A 22,265-nucleotide genomic window follows, 5' to 3' on the forward strand; every position below is an offset into this window, starting at 1 on the left:
TGCTCAGCCTCTTGTTCAAGGAGATAGTCGTTTGCTGCTGGCCATCCCAGCAACAAATTTTATTAAAGTGAATGTTAAAATTATATAAAGCACAGGTTGAGAAAAGAGAGTCTGTACATCTGGGTACAGTGCTTAGATTATACTAGTCTACAATTTTTGAGAAGTCGTCTGCTTCAGAGATAAAATGTGCTATTTATTATGTATTTTGATGTGCTGAATTCAAATATGACAATTAAAACAACTGATTGGCTACTGTTTCTAAGATATTTAAGTTTTTACATTTTATGTCTATGTATATTGTGTAGATAGTAGAGTTTTAATCATAAATTGTAAACCTAGGTCTTTTCATGTGTTTATGGTTGCTTTACATGATAATATTTCCCCTGTCCTGTTTATGTAACACTTTAAAAATCAGCAAAAGGGATATATACATAAAATTTATTATGAAACAAAAGGCAAAAAACTATTCTGTACATAGTTTAGTCCTATTCAGTGTCTACTCGGCGCTTCTTGGCTTGTCTCTTGTATTCATTAAATGGAGCATCTCTTGTCACTGTCCAGCAATAGTCTGCAAGCATTGATGGGCTCCATTTGCCCTGATAGCGTTTCTCCATTGTTGCAATGTCCTGGTGAAATCGCTCGCCGTGCTCATCGCTCACAGCTCCACAGTTCGGTGGAAAAAAATCTAGATGAGAGTGCAAAAAATGTATCTTTAGTGATATGTTGCAACCAAGGCTTTTGTATGCCTTGAGGAGGTTTTCCACCAACAACCTGTAGTTGTCTGCCTTGTTGTTTCCGAGAAAATTTATTTCCACTAACTGCAAGGCTTTCCATGCCGTCTTTTCCTTGCCACGCAGTGCATGGTCAAATGCATCATCTCGAAGAAGTTCACGAATCTGAGGACCAACAAAGACACCTTCCTTTATCTTAGATTCACTTAACCTTGGAAATTTTCCATGGAGGTACTGAAAGCTGCTTGTGTTTTGTCAATGGCCTTGACAAAGTTCTTCGTCAGACCCAGCTTGATGTGTAAGGGTGGTAACAAAATCTTCCTTGATTCAACAAGTGGTGGATGCTGAACACTTTTCCTCCCAGGCTCCAATGACTGTCGGAGTGGCCAATCTTTCTTGATGTAGTGGGAATCTCTTGCACGACTATCCCATTCGCAGAGAAAACAGCAGTACTTTGTGTATCCAGTCTGCAGACCAAGCAAGAGAGCAACAACCTTCAAATCACCACAAAGCTGTCACTGATGTTGGTCATACTTTATGCACCTCAAAAGTTGTTTCATATTGTCATAGGTTTCCTTCATATGGACTGCATGACCAACTGGAATTGATGGCAAAACATTGCCATTATGCAGTAAAACAGCTTTAAGACTTGTCTTCGATGAATCAATGAACAGTCTCCACTCATCTGGATAGTGAATGATGTTGAGGGCTGCCATCACACCATCGATGTTGTTGCAGGCTACAAGATCACCTTCCATGAAGAAGAATGGGACAAGATCCTTTTGACGGTCACGGAACATGGAAACCCTAACATCACCTGCCTGGAGATTCCACTGCTGTAGTCTGGAGCCCAACAGCGCTGCCTTACTCTTGGGTAGTTCCAAATCCCTGACAAGGTCATTCAGTTCACCTTGTGTTATGAGGTGTGGTTCAGAGGAGGAGGATGGGAGAAAATGTGGGTCCTGTGACATTGATGGTTCAGGACCAGAAGTTTCATCCTCTTCTTCTTCCTCATCTGACTCAAGTGAGAATGATTCTGGTGCATCAGGAACCAGCAGTCCTTCTCCGTGGGGTACTGGGCGTATAGCTGATGGAATGTTTGGATAATGCACAGTCCACTTTTTCTTCTTTGACACACCTTTCCCAACTGGAGGCACCATGCAGAAGTAACAATTGCTGGTATGATTGTTGGCTCTCTCCAAATCATTGGCACTGCAAAAGGCATAGATTTCCTTTTCCTGTTCAACCACTGGCGAAGATTTGTTGCAGCATATGTGTGGGGCCCACCTCTTGTCCTGATCTCCAATTTTGCAGCCAAAATAAAGGCGATAGGCTTTCTTAACCATAGTAGTTATACTGCGCTTTTGTGATGCAAAAGTCACTTCACCACAAACATAGCAGAAGTTATCTGCGCTGTTCATACAAGTACGAGGCATCTCTGCTCATTTTGGCTAAACAGAAATGTGTCCCTTTGCAAAATCAAACACTGACAAATAAGAGAGCACGACACTGTATGATTTCTAGAGCTGATATAGGGCAATTTGTTCAGCAGAGTGATGTAAGCTTCGTTATGATTGCATCATCCATGACTTCTAGAAATAACATGATGCAATTCATATCTTGTATGACACAATACCAGCTTCAGATTGCATCATTCATTGTTTTGCCTAAAAAGCAAGTACTGTCCAAATCCAGTCATAGATTTATTCATAGATCCAGTCAAAGATGTATTTTAGTCATTTCTGGTTTAAATTGAGATCCCTTCCCTTTATAACTCACTTATCCTCCGCCCAAGTTATCCTCCACTTATCCTCTGCCCATTCCCAAGTCAAGGGTCGTATATACTGACCCAATAGCATATCTTGAAAACTAGAGCCAATCAACAATTTTAAGCATCATTTTTGTTCTCAGTGACCCAGAATTAGTAAAGTTTTACTACATTTATTTCAGAAGCATTTTGGCTGTAGAGCAGTGTTATCCACAAATACAAAGTTTGTTTTTAAAAGTCATATGATACATATACTACACCACAATCTCACCCTGTCTCAGCTTTGTTGGCTGGCACATTAGGAGCAGAGACAAGGCTCACCCTGTACCTGCCTGCCTGCCCACTGACTTTTGGAAGAAGGGGGAGTAGTGAGCATACAGTGCCTTCCTCCCCTGTGGATCTGGACTCAAGATTTGGGTAGCCACCACAGGAGTATAAGAGAAGATCTAACCCATAATGTGTAATGATAGCAATAATAATGTAGAATGTGGATAAATGACTCTCAATAAAAATAATGTAGCATTATTAGTTACATTAGTTTGTTACTGTGAAGATGTAACATAACGGTACATTCTGTTTTATTATTACCAATTCAGACAAAGGATTTAAATACATTAAAACAATTTTTAAGCTTTTTTTCATATCCTGCATTTGTAGTTGCGTCTGACTGATTTGATGGTTCACTATGGCTACAGATGGGTGCTTTTACTATTATTACACTGCTTTTGGTCTTGATTCAGGAAAACATTAGGAAGGGTGCTTAGGTATGCCCAAAGTCAAGCATGTACTTAAGAACTTTCCTGAACCAGGACCTTTATTACTAATACCGTGGCTATGATTTCTACTTCTCTACTGGTATTGATCCATTACTGCTATGATTATTGCTGAGATTAACTGTTACTATTGCTTCTGCTGCTGTATTCTGACTATTGCTGTTGCTATTTTTGCTACGGTTTTCAGAGTATTCCGATTACTGCTTTTCCTGTTGCTGTTGTTCCTAACCCTGCTGTTGCTTCTGTTATTACTACTGGTATGTTGCTGTTGCCAGTCTGGCTCTTGCTGTTCTGGCTACTAACACCCGTCCCGCTATCCCTATCATTGCCACTGCACTGCTGTTGTTATCCTGCTCACTGCCAGCTCTGAGCCTCATCCACACCAGGGACTTACCAACTCAACCCCCTCTCCCTCTGGGAGGGGAGGCTCCGCCCCCTTCCCCTTTGACCCAGATGTCTCAGCGTTCCGTCTTCCTGTTCCAAACCACGTGGGCTCGCTGGGCACTGCCGCGGGGTATCAGCGGCGCCGCGATCGCAGCAGCGCCCAGGGGGCGGCCGGGCGGCGGCATGGCGAGCCAGCCGCACTCTCTCAGCTATGTGGGGTGCAACTTTTTGCGGCAGCGGCTGGTGCTGTCCACGCTGAGCGGGAGGCCGGTGAAAATCCGCAAGATCCGGGCGAAGGAGGAGAACCCCGGCCTCAGAGGTAGCGTGCGGCTTGCCTGGGCTAGGGAAGGCGTGCATGGGGGTGGCATGCAGAGGGGTGGGGCGGGAGAGGAGTTTTTTTAGGGGAGCAGGGGACTTGGGGTGGGGCAGTGATTTCGGGGAGGGTGGGACGGGTTGTGTGATGGAAACAATCTGAATCTGGGGTCGGTGTTCCGGGAAGGAGCAGTTGTTTTTAAAGGAGGCACTAAATCCGAAATGCGGTTTGTTTTCGTTCATAACGCGCATGGGAGGGGGGGAGCAGATGTGGGTTCCTCCTCCAGACAGGGAGCAGGGGTCCCTGTCATCCCAGCACGCTGTCAGGGATTTGCATGGTGTTCTTGGAGCAGGAGCTGAACCCCATGTTTTTGGTTCCCCTAAAGAACTTGCCATAACCCGAGTTACAGTGTAAAGCCCTTTCCCGAGAGCATGCTTGATGTACTGTATCTACCCTTGACAGAGTCCTAAGAGTACTTAGAAACTAAAAGAGAAAAAAAACGCATCGGCAGCAATTCCATACCTTGTGCTAGTGAAGTTCTTTGAATTGAACTGCTCTCCCAGTGCTATACCTTTTAATAACAGGGGTGTGTTCCCAAGGTTTATTGCAGATCCCAAAGTGAACATTGTTTTAAAGTTTGAAATAAGACTGTCCAGGAATCTACTAACAGCCTCATTGGAGCAAGGTTTGGCAAGCCAAGCAGGCCCATTTCTGATTTAGTGGATCTGGATGGACCAGCTATGTGTCCAGTCCCTATATCGGTGTGGTATAACAGGAGGCATTGATGGATGTACTCTCTCTGGCCCCATGCACTGCAGTTAGTCTCTTGTGAAATGTTTTAACAAATTGGTGAATTGAGATGCAGATGCTGTAAGTCACAGGAAATAGATGCAGGCATCATGACTACTTGTAAGTGACAAAGGCATTTTACTAATGATGTGAAATATAAAGCCCCTTAATCATGTGTTCAGTATTTTTACATATAAAGCTTATTTCTCCCATATGATTCTATCTAGTTCAAATATAAGGAATTTGACCCTTAAATCTTATGCCTCTTCTCTTGGACTTCTCTCCAGGAATAGAGGGTGAACACTTGTAGCTAGCCCTGTATTTTTGGCAGCTTCTTATCTTGCGGAGTTTCCTGATCTGTTAATCTGAAAGAGCTCAATGTAAATTATTTGGCTGGCAGGTTTCCTCCTCAATCTAAACCTCTTGACTTCTGCCAATGCCACTTCTCAGGCTGAACTGCAGTTATTTGCACACCAAGGGAGAGTGCTTTGTCATGACCAGGGACCTGTTAGTGATGATGCCATACACATTGCTGAGTTCTGAATTAACCCTTAACCCCTTGGGGTAAGAGAGCTGGGTGTCGTTGTGCACAGTTCAAGTAAAACATCTGTTCAATGTATAGCAGTGCTCGAACAGCCTCCCCAGCATTAAGTTGTATTTAAAATGAGTTGTAAAATAATCCAGAAAATAGTATACTGCTATTGAATAAGACTGGAATTTTTTGTAGAAGTCTAAAATACCGAGGTGTCCAACTTCAACTGAAATTCACTGGAATTAGAGCATCTAGGTCCCTTAGGCTTCTTTGAAAGACCTGTCCTAAATCAGTGGATGGCTGCCAATTGGAATACTGTGTTCAGTTCTGGTCCCCTTAACTCAAAAAAGATATAGAAGAGAGAAAAGGGACCAAAGTCAGGTGATGGACACAGTTTAAGGCATGGAGAGACAGTCCACGTGAGGAAAAGAACAGGCCTGTGTAGTTTAGAGAGGTGATGAATAAGACTTGGTCTACACTACAGAGTTAGGTTAACCTAAGGCAGTTTACCTAAACCTAACTACATCAGTGTCTACACTAGAATGCTGCTTCCACCAAAGTAAGTGGTCTGTCACGCCGATGTCATAACTCCACCTCTGTGAGAGGTGTAGTGCTTATCTCAGTGTAATTATGACCAGGCAGTGTCCTTATAGACACCTTGTTACTTACATGGGCCGTTGGCTGTCAATTTCACTCAGCAAGGCCTCACAACTGGAATTGTGAAATTGACAAGAAAGGCTGGTAGGCTTCCTGCTGTGAAATTGAGCCCCACATCGGGCTGACAGCCCTACTTCAATCAGTGCAAGCGCTCCTGGTGAGGACGCGCACCACCGGCAGAAGGAAGGTAGTGTGAACACCAACAGCCAATTGAGTTATTGCTGTGGCTGTAGATCTACCTAAATTAAGTCAACTTAATTTTGTAGTGAAGCAAGCCCTAAGAGATGTTTTAGTGGTGCTGTGCATTGTGTGGTGACAAAGCAGGAGAAAATGGGGAGAGGGAAAGAATCTGAGGGCTTCCATGAGATGCAGTGGACCCCCATTTCTCTGTCTTTCTTCTTATCACGAGAATTGTCATAGGTGGCCTTGAAGTGGGGAATTCCCTATGATTGTGCAATGAATTAAGAAGCCTTTACATTCTTCAGTGGGGTAGCATTTGACCCTCATGATATATACGAGTGGGGTTCCGCAGGGGTCTGTTTTGGGACCGGCTCTGTTCAATATCTTCATTAACGACTTAGATATTGGCATAGAAAGTACGCTTATTAAGTTTGCGGATGATACCAAACTGGGAGGGATTGCAACTGCTTTGGAGGATAGGGTCATAATTCAAAATGATCTGGACAAATTGGAGAAATGGTCTGAGTTAAACAGGATGAAGTTTAACAAAGACAAATGCAAAGTGCTCCACTTAGGAAGAAAATATCAGTTTCACACATACAGAATGGGAAGAGACTGTCTAGGAAGGAGTACAGCAGAAAGGGATCTAGGGGTTATAGTGGACCACAAGCTAAATATGAGTCAACAGTGTGATGCTGTTGCAAAAAAAGCAAACATGATTCTGGGATGTATTAACAGGTGTGTTGTGAGCAAGACATGAGAAGTCATTCTTCCGCTCTACTCTGCTCTGGTTAGGCCTCAGCTGGAGTATTGTGTCCAGTTCTGGGCACCGCATTTCAAGAAAGATGTGGAGAAATTGGAAAGGGTCCAGAGAAGAGCAACAAGAATGATTAAAGGTCTTGAGAACATGACCTATGAAGGAAGGCTGAAAGAATTGGGTTTGTTTAGTTTGGGAAAGAGAAGACTGAGGGGGGACATGATAGCAGTTTTCAGGTGTCTAAAAGGGTGTCATACAGAGGAGGAAGAAAACTTGTTCACCTTAGCCTCTAAGGATAGAGTAAGAAGCAATGGGCTTAAACTGCAGCAAGGGAGGTCTAGGTTGGACATTAGGAAAAAGTTCCTAACTGTCAGGGTGGTTAAACACAGGAATAAATTGCCTAGGGAGGTTGTGGAATCTCCATCTCTGGAGATATTTAAGGGTAGGTTAGATAAATGTCTATCAGGAATGGTCTAGACAGTATTTGGTCCTGCCATGCGGGCAGGGGACTGGACTCGATGACCTGTCGAGCTCCCTTCCAGTCCTAGAATCTATGAATCTATGGGCCCCCCTCTTCCAATGAAATAGTCATTTTGGTTAGGCAGACTTCATCAGATTGTTGTCAGAATCCCCTGTCATCTTCTAAACATCTTCATTCATAGACCAAATTGGAGCCAGGTTCCCCCTCCCAGTGACCTTGTTCGCTCTATTTCACTGTGCTCTCCTCTGGGCCATTGGTTAGCTTTGGCCATCTAGGCAATGGAAGATCATTCTGTCTGTTCTGTGGCTTTTGCTGCTGCAGAGAGATCAATTGATATTGTAGAGGAAAGGGGGAAGATGCCAAGAGTGAAGTGGCATGGATGATTCTAACACCCTGATTAAACAGTACACAGATCTTGGGAGACAGACCAGTCCTCGCTTACAGACAGCCCCCCAACCTGAAGCAAATACTCACCAGCAACCACACACCACACAACAAAAACACTAACCCAGGAACCTATCCTTGCAACAAAGCCCGATGCCAACTCTGTCCACATATCTATTCAAGGGACACCATCATAGGACCTAATCACATCAGCCATACCATCAGGGGCTCGTTCACCTGCACATCTACTAATGTGATATATGCCATCATGTGCCAGCAATGCCACTCTGCCATGTACATTGGCCAAACAGGACAGTCTCGACGCAAAAGAATTAATGGACACAAATCAGACGTCAAGAATTATAACATTCAAAAACCAGTCGGAGAACACTTCAACCTCCCTGGTCACTCAATTACAGACCTAAAAGTCACAATACTCCAACAAAAAACCTTCAAAAACAGACTCCAACGAGAAACTGCAGAATTGGAATTAATTTGCAAACTAGACACCATTAAATTAGGCTTGAATAAAGACTGGGAGTGGATGGGTCATTACACAAAGTAAAAACTATTTCCCCATGCTAATTTTCCCCCCTACTGTTACTCACACCTTCTTGTCAACTGTTGGAAAAGGCCATCCTGATTATCACTAGAAAAGTTTTTTTTTTCTCCTGCTGATAATAGCCCACCTTAATTGATTACTCTCGTTACAGTTGGTATGGCAACACTCATTTTTTCATGTTCTCTGTGTATATATATCTTCCTACTGTATTTTCCACTGCATGCATCTGATGAAGTGGGTTTTAGCCCATGAAAGCTTATGCTCAAATAAATTTGTTAGTCTCTAAGGTGCCACAAGGATACCTCGTTCTTTTTGTTGATACAGACTAACACGGCTACCACTCTGAGAGCTTGCTCACTAGAATTGCCACATCTGGGGATGGCTTGCCTCTAAATAGGACTGGGTGCTCCAGGAACCATTCAGATTCTGAATCAGATGGTCCCACTCATTGACTGCTGGTGCCAGCACTTCGTCCTGCATGCCTATTACTTGTTCAAGCTGTGCCTCTGCCTCCCATTCTCAACAGTTTTAATTGGTCCTCTTTCACTGTTTGCTGTCATCTTCCCTCTGGCCAAATAGCTGCAGCTAGCTGTGAAGATAATGGAAATAAATCCATCTACTAAAGATTTCAAAAAGCTTCCCCCAATGTGTATGGCTTTAAGAGAGAACCCTGAGCTGTTTAGGGCAGGAACCCCTCTCCATTCTTGTACAGCACTATGCACATCTATGGCACTGTAGAAATGAATTTTTAAAAAAAAAAATCTAATTCCAGTTGAGTGTCTTAGGATTTCTTTGCATGTGCAGTCCCTGAGAAATGAGTTTTCTGGAGAGTTTTTCAGTCTAGTTCTGGGTGGAAATTACAATAGACACCATCATAGTTGTGCTATTTAACACCCTTGCTCAATGAATGAATGAATGTTCATCAAGAGTAAGCTACCCCCTCTCCCAAAAACTCAGTTTGTCTTCTGTCAGGGTTCAAGTACATGAGCAGAACTGTGTGGGGAAGCCTGCACAGCCACTGCTGTGCCTGACAAGTAGAAAACTTCAGTTTACAGGGTGGTTAAGCCTGTACCTGTCATGACCAACAGGTCTTAAACCTGGGTAAATTCAGTTCCCAGTCAGCTGTTGGCTCCCTACTTCCGCTCAGCAGCTCACTACTGACGGGACTGCATGGAGACATCATGAAACCTGAAGCTCCTCTAGGAGGCCTTTCTGGGTCCTGATTGGAGGAACACCAAGACCTCTGATTGGTCAGGACTAACTATTTAAATCCAAAAAGAGGCCCAGGAAGTTGTCGGCACAACTGGGCTCTACCTGGTTGCTACAGTGGTCTTGCCTTCTTGCCTGACTTCCTTGCCTTGCTCCTGATCCTTGCCCCTGGTCACCGCCTCTGATCTTTGGCTTGACTCCTGCTCCAACCACTGTACCCGGCCACCTATGTCCCAGCCCCAACAGTATCTGTCAAAACCACCAAATTCTCAAAGATTAGTACTTAGGTTGAGTGCTATGATACTATTTAACTATGTTATTGCCCCAGTCAGATGGTTGGTGGGAGGTAGAGCAGGGGTTCTTAACCTTTTTCTTTCTGAGCCCCCTCTCCCATAAAAACTCCCTGGCCCACTTGTGCCATAACTATTTTTCTGCATATAAAAGCCAGGACCAGCGTTAAGGGGTAGCAAGCTGGACAACTGCCCGTGGCCTAACGCCACAGGGACCACATGAGGCTAAGTTGCTCAGGCTTCAGCTTCAGCCCTGGGGCTTGGGGCCCCAGGCCTCAGCCCCATGAGGTGGGGCTTCGGCTTTCTGCCCTGAGCCCCAGCAAGTCTAATGCCAGCTCTACTTGGCGGACCCCCTGAAACCTGCTCACAGCCCCCAGGGACCACCAGACCCTTGGTTGAGAACCACTGAGGTAGAGTACGTAGCTTTTACCACTCCTTTTAACAAGATACAGCTTTTATTTATTTATTTTATTTATTTTTGGCCAAGGTGGATTAATACTTGATTTGTGACTAATGCAAGAAAAGTATTCAAATGAAAAACAGTGAATTTGCATTGGTATTTGCAACCCCTTTTTATTTGATTTTCATGACTGAATATTTGTGCAAGTGAAATCTTGTCTGCAAGGCTGTTTTCAGAAAAGATTGTAAATATTCACGTAAACACACATTCGCCCTGGAAATCATCACAGTGCCATCTTGAAAACTTTGTGAATGTAAGTGTCATCAAAGCTGAGAGTGGAACCAACACCATGTGACCGCAACCGTCTACAGCATGCAAATATTGATTAATGAATAGTGAATAACTGGAACAGTAGTTGTGGCAAATAGTTAATGGTTTATGCATTGGATCAGTGGATTAAAAGTTCAGTAAAAAGCAAGATATGGTCACAGTTTAAAAAGGAGCTATAATAATTTAATGACTTGTTAGCTAGAGTTGTACAGCCTGCTCACAATTTAAGAGGATGCTTTTACTTTTTAAAACTGACTGGATTTTAAGTTTAAATTCAACATAGTAGCAAGTGTAGAACCTGAAACTGAGTCTCCCTTCATATTGGGTGGATTGGCTATATTCACTTTAAAAACAAAACACTTCTTTCTTCCTTGTTGCTGTTTAAGAGAGTCCACAAATGGGAAATTGAGCAACTAAGTCTGCGCAAAGTGCTGTAATGCACAGAGTAAACAAATGGGAAGTAGGTGGGAAGAATAAATAATTTTCTCTAATCTTTATTATTGTCACTTCAGGTGTTGTTTGTAGAAACAGCAGATAAAAAAAACTTTCCAGACCCGAATGTTGATGGTGTCTATTTAACAGCTCTTCAGCAGCAGCACTTTGCATTTTGAAGTCGTCTTCTGTAACGAAAACCTTAAAAATCCTTTAAAAAGAGAACTTATAATTACAGGAAAAAAATGGTCGTTATTATTAATTTGTAGCACATAAGTGTCCTAGTCAGGGCCCCATTGTGTTAGATGTTGTACCTGTACATGTGACGCAGAGAAAGCCATGGCCCCAAATAGCTTGCAATCAAAGTATAAATTGGGAGACAACAAACGAGTGGAGGCGGCCCAGGTAACAGTGAAATGATTAGTGTAAAAAAGCAGCTCAACTGCCTAGACTCCCCTTTCCCACTCACTCACATGGACACGTGTACTCTTGTTTTGCTCTAAGCATTTTCCAGTGTCTTCAGTCCTGGTTTTTCCATGGAGTGAAAGAGGGTTTACTGGTGATTTTGTGTAAATTATGCCATTACTGGGAGAACATCCCAGCTATTAGATTTGATAAACATATTAGGAATATTTCTCTTACCAGTGTCCATATGCAGAAAGAGAGAGGAGGTCCCTACCTCCAAGTAGCAATGAACTCTTGAGTTCTAGTCCCAACCCTGATGCTGACTTCCTCTATGTCCTTGGGCAAGTTTCTCAACCTTTCTGTGCCTCTGTTTCCCCATATCTAAATTTGGGAGTAATGGTAGCCAGCCATCTATCTTCCTCCTGCCAGGGGTATTGAGAGGAGAGAGAGTTTTATCAATATGTCTCGTGAAGGCTGAATACTTTTCCAGGAATAATTTCTTAAAGAAAAGAATTTAAAATCAATCCCTTTTCCACCCCAACAGATTTTGAAGCAAGTTTTATACGCCTGATTGACAAAGTGACCAATGGCTCTAGGATTGAGATAAACCAAACAGGTAACTACCTCTTCTTCTCTGTTCCTTTCTTCCATGGTATGTCACTTGGAGCTGGGAGAAGGGACCTGTTTGCTGGAGGTAGACAGATTAGATGGTGGTCTGGTTCCAGAGGACCAAGTGTTAAATATACAAATGCTCTGAGATGAGTTAGAACGAGCCAAAGCCAGGAAGTTCTAAAACAGTGATTCACGTTCCATTAAGTTTGCTTTCTGCTATAATGCTGTGGCTCAGAGAAATATGAATCAGTCATAACTTGGAATTTTCTGGGAGGGGAATTCTTGGTTTGTGTCACAACTTTAATTAGTGGCAATGATTCACTAGGTGGTTGTGTCCTTCTGACAGGTTGCTTGCATTAGGAGTTGCTTCACTGGTGTAGTTACCCCAGCATAGCTACTACATGGGTGCTGTTCCTAGTGATTTTAGTTGAGATGAGATGACTCTATTTAACTCAAGACTGTAGCCACCCGAGGTGAACCCTTGATGATCAAATATAACATCACCAAAATTAACTTTTTAAATAAAAATAAAGGCTACAGTGCAGTTTCCTCTTCCTTCCATAGTATAGAAAAACTGGGGTAAGTTGCGCCAGTGTAAGCCCCATTTAACATCAGTGTAGGGCACCTGCATTGATGCATGTGCACAGGTACAGAAATCTCTAATGTAAGGAAGCCCTGAGTTAGTACTGACCTTATGCCCAGTATGGTGCAAAGGAGATACAAGCATCACTCTTTTGGTTTTATGTCTCATATAAAGGATTCCTTGCCCTCTTTTTGCTTTTGCAGGGGAGACTACTAGAATATACCTCCTGTGGATCAGTCTTGCCATATTAGTTCCTATTGACTTCAGTGTGAACTATGCTTGCACAGAATCAGGTCTGCACAGAATCAGTAAGGCAGCTGACCTACTGGCGTGAACTCCATGCTGAGATTGCCCTGTTCCATTGGGCCAGTAATAACTCAGCTGTCTTGGAAGGTGAAAGTTGCTAGTGTAGTGTTCATTGGTCTTGATGATGGTAATTGATAGATCCCTTGGTTTATGGGTAAAACAGATACACAATGTTAAAACCTGGCCCTCCTATTCCTCCGTCCTGGAGTGCCTGGAGCTACAGAGTGAGTTGCTGAGGTAAGTGGGGTTGAGAGGAGTGCACTGGAATTGCTGCCCGGCCCTGTTGTAAATTCCTCTCTGTCCAGGAATTTACCCACTGTGGACATCATTGTGTATCAGCGTGTTACCCTTCCTGAGTTTCTAGTGTGGTAATGACACTTGTTTTTCTTTGCTCTCTAAAGGTACCACCCTATATTATCAGCCTGGCCTTCTGTACGGGGGGGTGTTGGAACATGACTGCAGCCCCCACCGTAGTATTGGCTATTATTTGGAAAGTCTGCTCTGCTTGGCGCCTTTCATGAAACATCCATTAAGAATTGTCCTCAGGGGAGTAACAAACGATCAAGTAGACCCTTCAGTAAGTAATGAAACATCATTAAGTGCTGTACAACTCTTTTCTTCTTCCCTCCCCCATCGACAAAACCCCCAACGGTATTTTTAAGTAGGATTCACCACACTCTATGTTACGTTATGTTTCGGGAGCCATCAGGTTAATCAGGAAGTAAACACCACATTTCAGTCAGTGTAGTCTCCTTCAGCATTTAGACAAAACAAAATCGGGATCAGAGAAGCTAAAAATGGAAGAGACTTTTTAGATCTATACCAGGGTTTTACTGATCCAGCATCGCACCCTGCCGCTGCCCTAGTTTTCCCTTTTGGGGGGCTTCTCAAAAACTACACCCAGCCAGTTGCAAGTCAACTATCCCCCTTTTAGGGGGTCTGGTTTATTTAAGCAACATCATAGTTCAGATATTAGCATAATCAAAATAAGTCTTTCCCCCACACCATAGTTCTTTCAGCCCCTTGCTGGGCTCAACAGCTCTTTCCAAGACCATAAGAACATAAGTGCTGCCATAGTGGGTGAGACCATGGTCTAGCCCAGTATCCTGTGTCCCACAGAAGCCAGAACCAGAACTTCAGGGGGAGTGTACAGAACAAGGCAGTTGGAGTGATCCATCCTTGTTTTACCCTCCTGGTTTCTGGCAGTCAGAGGTTTAGGGTTGCCCCGAGCAAGGGGTTGTGTGTGCCTCCTGTGACAAGATCATAGGGCCAGATTTTAAATATGCAGATAGGCACCAAGTGAGATTTTCCTAAGTGCCTCGGTGCCTAACTTCTATTGATTTAGAAAGAAATGCAAGGAGAAACCAAGAGGGAAAGAATAATATAACAAAGGGAAGTAGAATAGACACAAGCAGGGGAACGTGACAGAAGATGAGGAAGAAAGGAGAATACAACACCGAGAAATAAGGGTTGGTGGGTGATAAGGTAACACTGCAGACAAACATAAAATGAAGGGAAAGACCACTGAAAGACAGAGAGACCAAAATACAGCAAAAGGCAAAAAAAATAGAAAAAGTGAAGGATGGAAGAATCAAAGCAAGGTAGACAGGACAGCTGTTTACAGAACATCTAATGCCAAAATACCCATGAATAGTTTCATTCTGTTTCTGCCCATATGTCTCCCTTCAGATTATTGCAGTTATGGCACTTACCATTCCAGCCCCGCTTTGCATCTCCCCCTACCCTGCAATCTGGTCCCATCACTAGCTTCTAACCCAGTTTCTGACTTCAGTTCTGTGCTGCTGCTGCTGCTTCTCATCCTTTCCTGGGCAATCCTTCTAGGCTTCACATTGGGCCCTGCCATTTGTCCCCCCACCAAGTTTGCTTTTCCTAATCTTAAGGATGAGAGAGGTTGATTTTCCAGAGTACTATAAAAAGAGGAAATTGTCTCTAAAGTTTTGAGGGGCAGTTTCTGTGAAGTAGGAATGCTTCTTATTGTTTGCATTGTGCAGAATTGTACTGATGGTAAAGTGAAGCCCACAGTTCATTTGAAACAAATGTCATGCAGCAGTAATTCAATTATAGTAGCAAAAGTGCTGTACATAATTTACTTAGCTGCCTTACAGTTACAAGCCAGTTTGCAGAAAGGAAACAGCCTGATTGTTCAGAAAGAAGCTAATAAGAACACAAGTTCAAATGGCTCTTTGAAATTAGCCCCAGTTGCCATGAACTGCGTTAGTGACAGTTCAGTGCTCCGTCTAAATAGTCTTATTAGGGAAGAGGGGTGAGGAAAACATATGGGTAAAAATGCTGAGATAATGTCAGTTTAAAAGCTATTGGCTGTCAGAGAACTGGTGTTTTCTTTCAAATGTACGTTGGAGACTCCCATCCTTCCTGTGATTAGATTAAAGGGATGCTTTCAGCTGGAAATCTAACCAGTTTAAAAATGCACTGAGTACAGTTGCAGGTGTTAGACTGGCCCTTCAGTCTCCCAGCCAGTATTTATGGTTTACAACTACGTTTTCTTGTTGTTTTAAAAAAATGTTTTATTTTCCTTGTTCCTTTGTAAGTATCCATATAAATGGGAGGAGAAACGGAAACTGGGTATTAGAGCTCTGTGGAGAAAGGTAATTCCATTTCATGGAGGATTTTAATCTTTTAAAAAAAAATCCCATTTGGAATGTGGTTGTGGGGGGGGAATGGAACTTCTCTGTGTAGGAGAGTGGAGTACCAGGTTTGGGACAGTACACTTGGTGGGCTGCCGCAGACCCTGGGAGACCCAGTCTACTGAGGAGCAATGGTCTTTGGGAGCCAGTTGTTCTCAGCTCCATGTCGGAACACCAGATTTGCTGCTGAAGAGCCAAGAACCTGAAAGGCCAAGCTTCTCCACAGGCTGCCAGGCGGGGCAGCTGCCAGGAAACCTGGAACATTCCACAAAACGTTTTCATTTAGACAATTTGGCATTCTCGGACAGAAAAATGTTCCATCAGAGAATTTCCAAAGAGCGTTATTAGTTATACATGACGGGCTGTCAAATGGCACAGAATGAAATTGAAAAAAGAAATGTTTTTCTCTCATCTTTCATTTTCTGCTATTTTAGATATTCGTTGAACCAATAATGTTTAAAAAAAAAAATCAAAGGCAATTTTACTTTAAATTGCCCCCCTTTAACTGTGATGGAGAAAATCTTCCCTGTAGAATTCACTGGGCAAGAGCACCCCAACTTGAGTGCTGTTTTCAAGTAAGCTTTGACACACATCTAAACATTTAGGCCTGATTCAGGAAAACACATCCTTGTTGAGATGGGACTTAGGCCTTGTCTGTATGCAGACATTGCACCAGTTTCAACTAAAGTTGGTCCAAAAATCCAAGTGCTTGTTAAACCCATGCAAACCCCCTGCATGGACACTCTTGCATTGATCAACTTACTGGCATAAGCCAGGTTTAAGAGTGTCTATTCAAGGTTTTTCACTTGTTTAGCTAAAATTATTTAAAAATACCCCTCTTGTCACACCAATGCAATTGTGTGTGCTTCAATGCTGTCCTGAATAGAGGTCTTTGTGGGTAAATATAGTTTTAGTCTTAAATGGACTTGGTTTTGATTATTTTATAAGCAGATGGTGCCTGGAACTGTGCGTGGAAAAGCTACAGTGGACATTTGTTCAAAAAATGATGTTCTAGTTTATCCATCTGCATATCTGGCTCCAAGACTCAGTCTGTTTATTAAAAAGAGCAAATTAACTTTAACATATTATGGATAGTTTAAAATTTGCTTTAAAAAATGCTTCCCCCCACTGTAATTAGCATGAGAAGAGACTCTCTCCATCACAGTTTAATATGTGGACAAGAAAGAGAGCAGCCTCTGTGTATTGAGGAAGCTTTTTCCATTGTAGTTGACAATGGGACGTTATCGTTTTTTGTGATCTAACATCTTTACGCTGGGGTCGGCTGGCCTGAGCTGAGTGGGAAGCTTCCCCAAGTGAGTATAACCAATCTCGTCCTCACCTGCAGAATCTAAGCTTTCATTGTAAAAATCAACCCCCCAAGCTCCTTGATCCCAGCCTTTACAGCTGTGAAGAAAATCTTAAAACATTAATCACTGTTGTGGCGAGGGCAGTTGCTGCTGTTACACTGTCAGGCCTGTATGGGAAACCCCACTCATTCTGCCTCAGTTCAGCTGCAGAGCAAGTGAGTCGGAGGAGTAGCTGCAACAGTCCCTGCTGATTCCTCCAGCTAGGGTGACCAGATGTCCCGATTTTATACGGACAGTCCCGATTTTTGGGTCTTTTTCTTATACAGGCTCTTATTACCTCCAGCCCCCGTCCCGATTTTTCACACTTGCTGTCTGGTCACCCTACCTCCAGCTCTCTACACTGAGCTGGTGAACAAGGAGAATGAAGATCATTTGCTCATCTGGTTCACCTCCCCTGGGCCAGGCTTGTTCCCTCCCCACCCCTTGCTATCCTCACACTGGTTGGCCCAGGCCAGGGCTGGAGCACTCCTGCTCCTCATACCTTTCAGTTGCCTTCCATGGCTGACCCGAGCTGCAGTCTCTTGCTGAGCTCTAGTTGTTTTCTCCCTTGGCCTAGGAAGAGGAGCAGCAGGTGCCTGGCTTCTTATCCCCCTCCAAGGGAGGGCCAAAGACCTCACCATATCCAATAAGTCTTCCCTACACAAGAGGAGAAGGGGTACAGCAGAAACTCCTCTTTCTGCCAGGGAAGGTGCTACTAGTGGAGCAGATGGGAGGAGAGGTAATACCTCCCATAAGTGGAGGACTTGTGGAAAGACTCCCCTGAGCAGTGGATCTGGCCCATAGTGCCTTGGATGCAAAAGCATCTTTCTGACTGTGCGCGCACACATACCCATCACCCACCATTGGGGTGAAACAAACAGCTGTTTAGCAGCAGGCAGCAACACTGTCTAGCCATTGGCAGGAAGTGGAGGATACTGAAGCCAATTGAACTGCAGGGAAAATGTCCCAGACTGGATGTATGCTGAACCCAGATAGTGACACCCCCACTGTTGCAAGTGACATGACTAAGAGTTTTACTTAAGTTTTACATGTTGCCAGAAAGACCGCATCCCTAGCTGCAGAGTGCACCTAACACCATGCTGGTGTAATCAGAGAAATGGCAGAATTTCCCTTCCCACTCTCTCTCCTGGGTCACACAAGTCATGCTCCACAATACTCTGGATTTTGCATGGTGGTCTGACCAGGCCTGCCACTTCTTACCTTGTGAGATTTGCCAAACTCGTATCCAGATTTGGTGAAGCTACAGACCACTCAAAATAGCCCTGGGCCACTCAGATGGGCACCGTGCCTCTTTATGAAGTGGAGGAGATGGCATCTCACCAGTATAACATGCAAACAAGGGGAAAATAGATCGGGATTATCCTGACATACTGCAAATGTATCGTGGCTGCAGTAATCTGATTTTAAAATATATACCCGTAACAATTCCTTAACTTCATCTGGGCTCTTGAGTGCTAACATTATAAGATTTGGGTTCCAGGACTTTATAATTGAAATGTTGTTCACACTGGCATGAAGTTGATTATACAGGGTTCTAGCTGGGGAGCAATTAAAAAGTAAACCCTCCAATAATCTATTTAAATTCAACAGCTGTTTGTAATCCCCTCTTAAAACATGAAAACAAAATTTTTCCCTGCTGACTTTTTGTCCTTTTCTGTTTTCTAAATCCTGTTTTCCTGTGTTTCTGTTGCTGCAGGAGGCAGTCTGACTCTCTGCCAACATGCCAGCATTATCTGTGTTAGCAGGGATGGGCACTGTGTTGAGGAGAGTTTTAACTAATGGCTGTCTAGGAGAAGGAGGATCACCTATTGTTGGGGTTTACTTTGGTTGTCATCTCATTAAAATGGTGGTTTTTAAAATGTTTCTTGGCAAGTGAATAGCTTTTTAAAATGATTTTGCTTTCTTAATACAATAAAAGGAAAAATGAGGAAACATTTGGTCACAAACGCTAACCTGTACAAGTGTAACCACTGGACAGAGGTATTAATTCTGGCAGCATTTTTGTAATGCAGTCCTGAGTTTTGTTATGGCTGCCAAACCTTGGTAGAGCATGACAGTGTATTGCGGTTTACAACTAAGGCTCTGGTGATGGAACAGCTCCCATCCAAGGATGCTCAGGAGGAGGGATGGTTGTATGATTTAGGGATTTAGAAGATCTGGGTTCAATTCTCAGCTTTGCTCAGACTTGTGTGACATTGGGCAAAATCCTTAATCTATCTGTGTCATGGGAATAATAGTCCTTCTTTGGGCCCCAACACTTGTCTTTTCTATTTAGATTGTAAATGCTTTGGGAGAAGGACGGTCTATAGGTGCCACAAGTACTCCTGTTCTTTTTGTGGATAACACTAACACGGCTGCTACTCTGAAACCAGTCTATATTATGTGTCTGTACAGTGCCCAGTACAATCCTGATCTTGTTTGGGGACTACAGTATTACAATAATTCTTGCAGTTGTTGAAGACAAACTTGGACTTTAAGCTGATCTGCTCCCATGGTGTGGTCATAACATGCTTTCCCCATAGTTACCTCCTCCAGGGGTATTTTGAACCCAGTGGATTGCAAAAGGGGGTTTCCTAGCTTGCACAGTAGAACTGTTCTTTTTACCAGAACTAGAACACTTTCTTAAGAGAGAGAAGCATTGTGTAACTCTCATGTAACCCAGATAACTTGTCAGGATTTCAGGAGGACTTTGAAAACTTTAGGCACCCATGTGTGTATAAATAAACAAAACTATGCTAAAAGAATCATATTTGATTATCTGGATCATGATGTTCATGCACAAGGGGGCTGAATTAAGGGTGCACAGGCAACCTTAATTTTGTCATTTCCTAACTTTAGTCCTCAACTTTGCAAGTCTAACATTCTTTTATTATAGTTTTTTGCATGTATCATCCTAGGTTTTTCAAAAACAAAACAAAAACAAATTCCATCATGTGGCATCATATCAACACCCACGTTGCTCAGAAATAGGGTTTGAACCTTTAGATCCACGTGGAAAATGTCTGCCATTTGAGCTAGCAGAATAAATGATAGCAGAAGTAGGTTGCAATCATCTATGTGGGCCAGCTACTAACTGGAGATGGGGTGCTCTTTTGCTAGTGGATTTCACAGATATTTGCTGCTAGCTGAGAAACGGTGAGACTCTGGAATCTGGCTTCCATTGCAGATTCTGGAGGGGAGTGGGTTCTAGTTGTGGGGAGAGATAGCTCAGTGGTTTGAGCATTGGCCTGCTAAACCCAGGGTTGTGAGTTCAATCCTTGAGGGGGCCACTTAGGGATTTGGGGCAAAATCAGTACTTGGTCCTGCTAGTGAAGGCAGGGGGCTGGACTCAATGACCTTTCAAGGTCCCTTCCAGTTCTAGGAGATAGGATATCTCCATTAATTTAATTTAATAGTGGTCACAGACCACCTGGCCTATCCTAGTCCTGTCTCTTCCAATCCCAGTGTCACTCTCCTTACCCAGACAGTCCCAGTTTCCCTCTGGGGGCTTCCTGTCTGAATTCCAGTCTCCCCTCATCTATCTCTGGTCATTCTCTCTGCTGCTCTCCCAGGTCTGGCTCTTGTCTTCTCTGCATTCCATTCACGGAGCTTCCTCAATGCTGCCTGGGCGCCAGCAGAGGAGCTTTGAGAGCAAAGAACAGATGGTCTCCCTGCTCTCAATTCTGGTGCCCAGTGCCACAGCTGCCAAGAGCAGCAGTTGCAGGGAAGGCCCTGCTCAGCCATCGACTTGGAGCATGCCCAGTGCAGATGGACTGTTCAGAGGACTGCCAAACTCTTAAGTCTCTACCAAACATATCCAAACAGAAACTATTCCCAGGCTCATAACTTGGCCAAATTCGGGGGCTGTTTTCCCACAGAACCAGCAAAAGGAACATCCCTGACACCAGGGTGAGCTCCCCGCCATCTTCCCCCTGCCTGATTTAAATTTAAATTAATGGAGATATCCCTCCCCCCCACTAGTCCCTGCTCCAAAGTCTGGAGGTGCTAAGGTTTCTCAAAGAAATGGGTGTAAGAATTTAATGTGCACAAAACATGTTTTTCTTTAACCTCATTCTGAAAAGCAGCTGCATTGTTTTTGCTGCAACTTTCAAACAATTGAAAGTGCATACATCCGGCATGGGAAATTTCAGTCCAAACAGTTAAAGTATGGGCAGAGTTATAAGCAACTGAAAACAGGGTCTTATAATGAGAAGTTTCAGACAACCTTAATAGTAGGCAGCACCATCAGCTGTGCCTATAATATGTATGTATTGTTAGTCTGGAGGGCCCATCCCTGTTAGACTGCTCGTAATTGACCATCCTTTAAAAACATTTACATGATTCTTTAACTCTCTTTGAACATAAATATTGCCTGTTTCATTTCATGGTAGTAAAGAGGTTGGCTTTTTGTGCTTTATTCTAGGTGGATGTACTTAAGGCAACAGCTCTGCCCTTGCTGAAAAAATTTGGAATCGATGGTGAGGGTTTTGAACTGAAGGTAATAATTTTTAATGTTGACTGAAATGACATTTTGCCGTGGTTACCCAGGACTACGTGTTTCCTGCCCTATTTTGTCTTTAGGAGATGTACTATCTCATTAGGTTTTAATAAATGTGTTACTAAAAATTCTTTGCCCATCTTGTTGGCCTTTTAGGGCTTTAGCAAAGCCAGAGTCCAGGAGTGTGCAGTGGGGGAGAAATGCCAAGATTATTGAGTGGGAGAGGTTGGAAAACGGCAATAATAGTCATTCTCCTTCCTCTCCATGTTCTCCTGCCTCCCCAAAAAAGGTCGGAATCGTTTCCTCCTCTTCAATCCATACAGTTTCCATCTCCCTTTGCTTACACTTCTGACCCCTCGGTACTGATAGTGGGATTATCTCTCTCCTCCCCCATTTCCCCATCCCTTACCATTAGTGCAGACAGACAACCACTGAATCCACAGTCTTATGCAAATTCAGGGCTGCCTCCAGTTTGGGGAGGCGTCTCCCCCACAGTCCACTAATTATTGTACCTTTGGCAGATCCCAAAATGTGGGTCTGAGCTGGGTTAGGGATTGGGTAAGGAGAAGAAATTGTGGTCCCTCCAAACTTAACCTTATTTAAAGAAAACAAAACAAATACCCTTCCGCACTGTTTCCTGCCAGACAGGAGTTCCTAACTATTAGCTGACTTTTTTTTTTAACACCTACTTAGTGTGCACACAGGTTAATTATTTTAAATATTTGCTGTTTCTGACAGACTGAAACATCTGTACCCTTGTTGCTTTCTGTTTGGTTAATGAGGATGAGTTGCGGATTTGATTTAGTCCTTTGCATGCTAAGCATCTGAGAATCTTCATTAAATTCCTTCAGAAGCAAGTCATTTCTCCAGCACCAAT

The 22,265-nt window shown here is 43.4% G+C and overlaps 1 protein-coding gene across 2 annotated transcripts in view; it reads left to right on the top strand.

Moving 5' to 3' along the window:
- RCL1 (RNA terminal phosphate cyclase like 1) overlaps positions 1-22,265 on the top strand; it is a 109,284-nt gene that overhangs the window by 56,134 nt on the left and 30,885 nt on the right. The window contains exons 1-4 of one of the 2 annotated variants that reach the window (XM_054031985.1): positions 3,758-3,975; positions 11,922-11,993; positions 13,280-13,455; positions 21,314-21,388. In XM_054031985.1, coding sequence (XP_053887960.1) covers positions 3,840-3,975; positions 11,922-11,993; positions 13,280-13,455; positions 21,314-21,388 — 459 coding nt within the window. In that variant the 5' untranslated portion in view covers positions 3,758-3,839. Of the gene's footprint in view, positions 1-3,757; positions 3,976-11,921; positions 11,994-13,279; positions 13,456-21,313; positions 21,389-22,265 lie in introns of those variants that run through there. The other variant, XM_054031987.1, reaches the window with a different exon arrangement.

The sequence above is a fragment of the Malaclemys terrapin genome, chromosome 6, assembly GCF_027887155.1.
Source record: "Malaclemys terrapin pileata isolate rMalTer1 chromosome 6, rMalTer1.hap1, whole genome shotgun sequence".
Lineage (NCBI taxonomy): Eukaryota > Metazoa > Chordata > Testudines > Emydidae > Malaclemys > Malaclemys terrapin.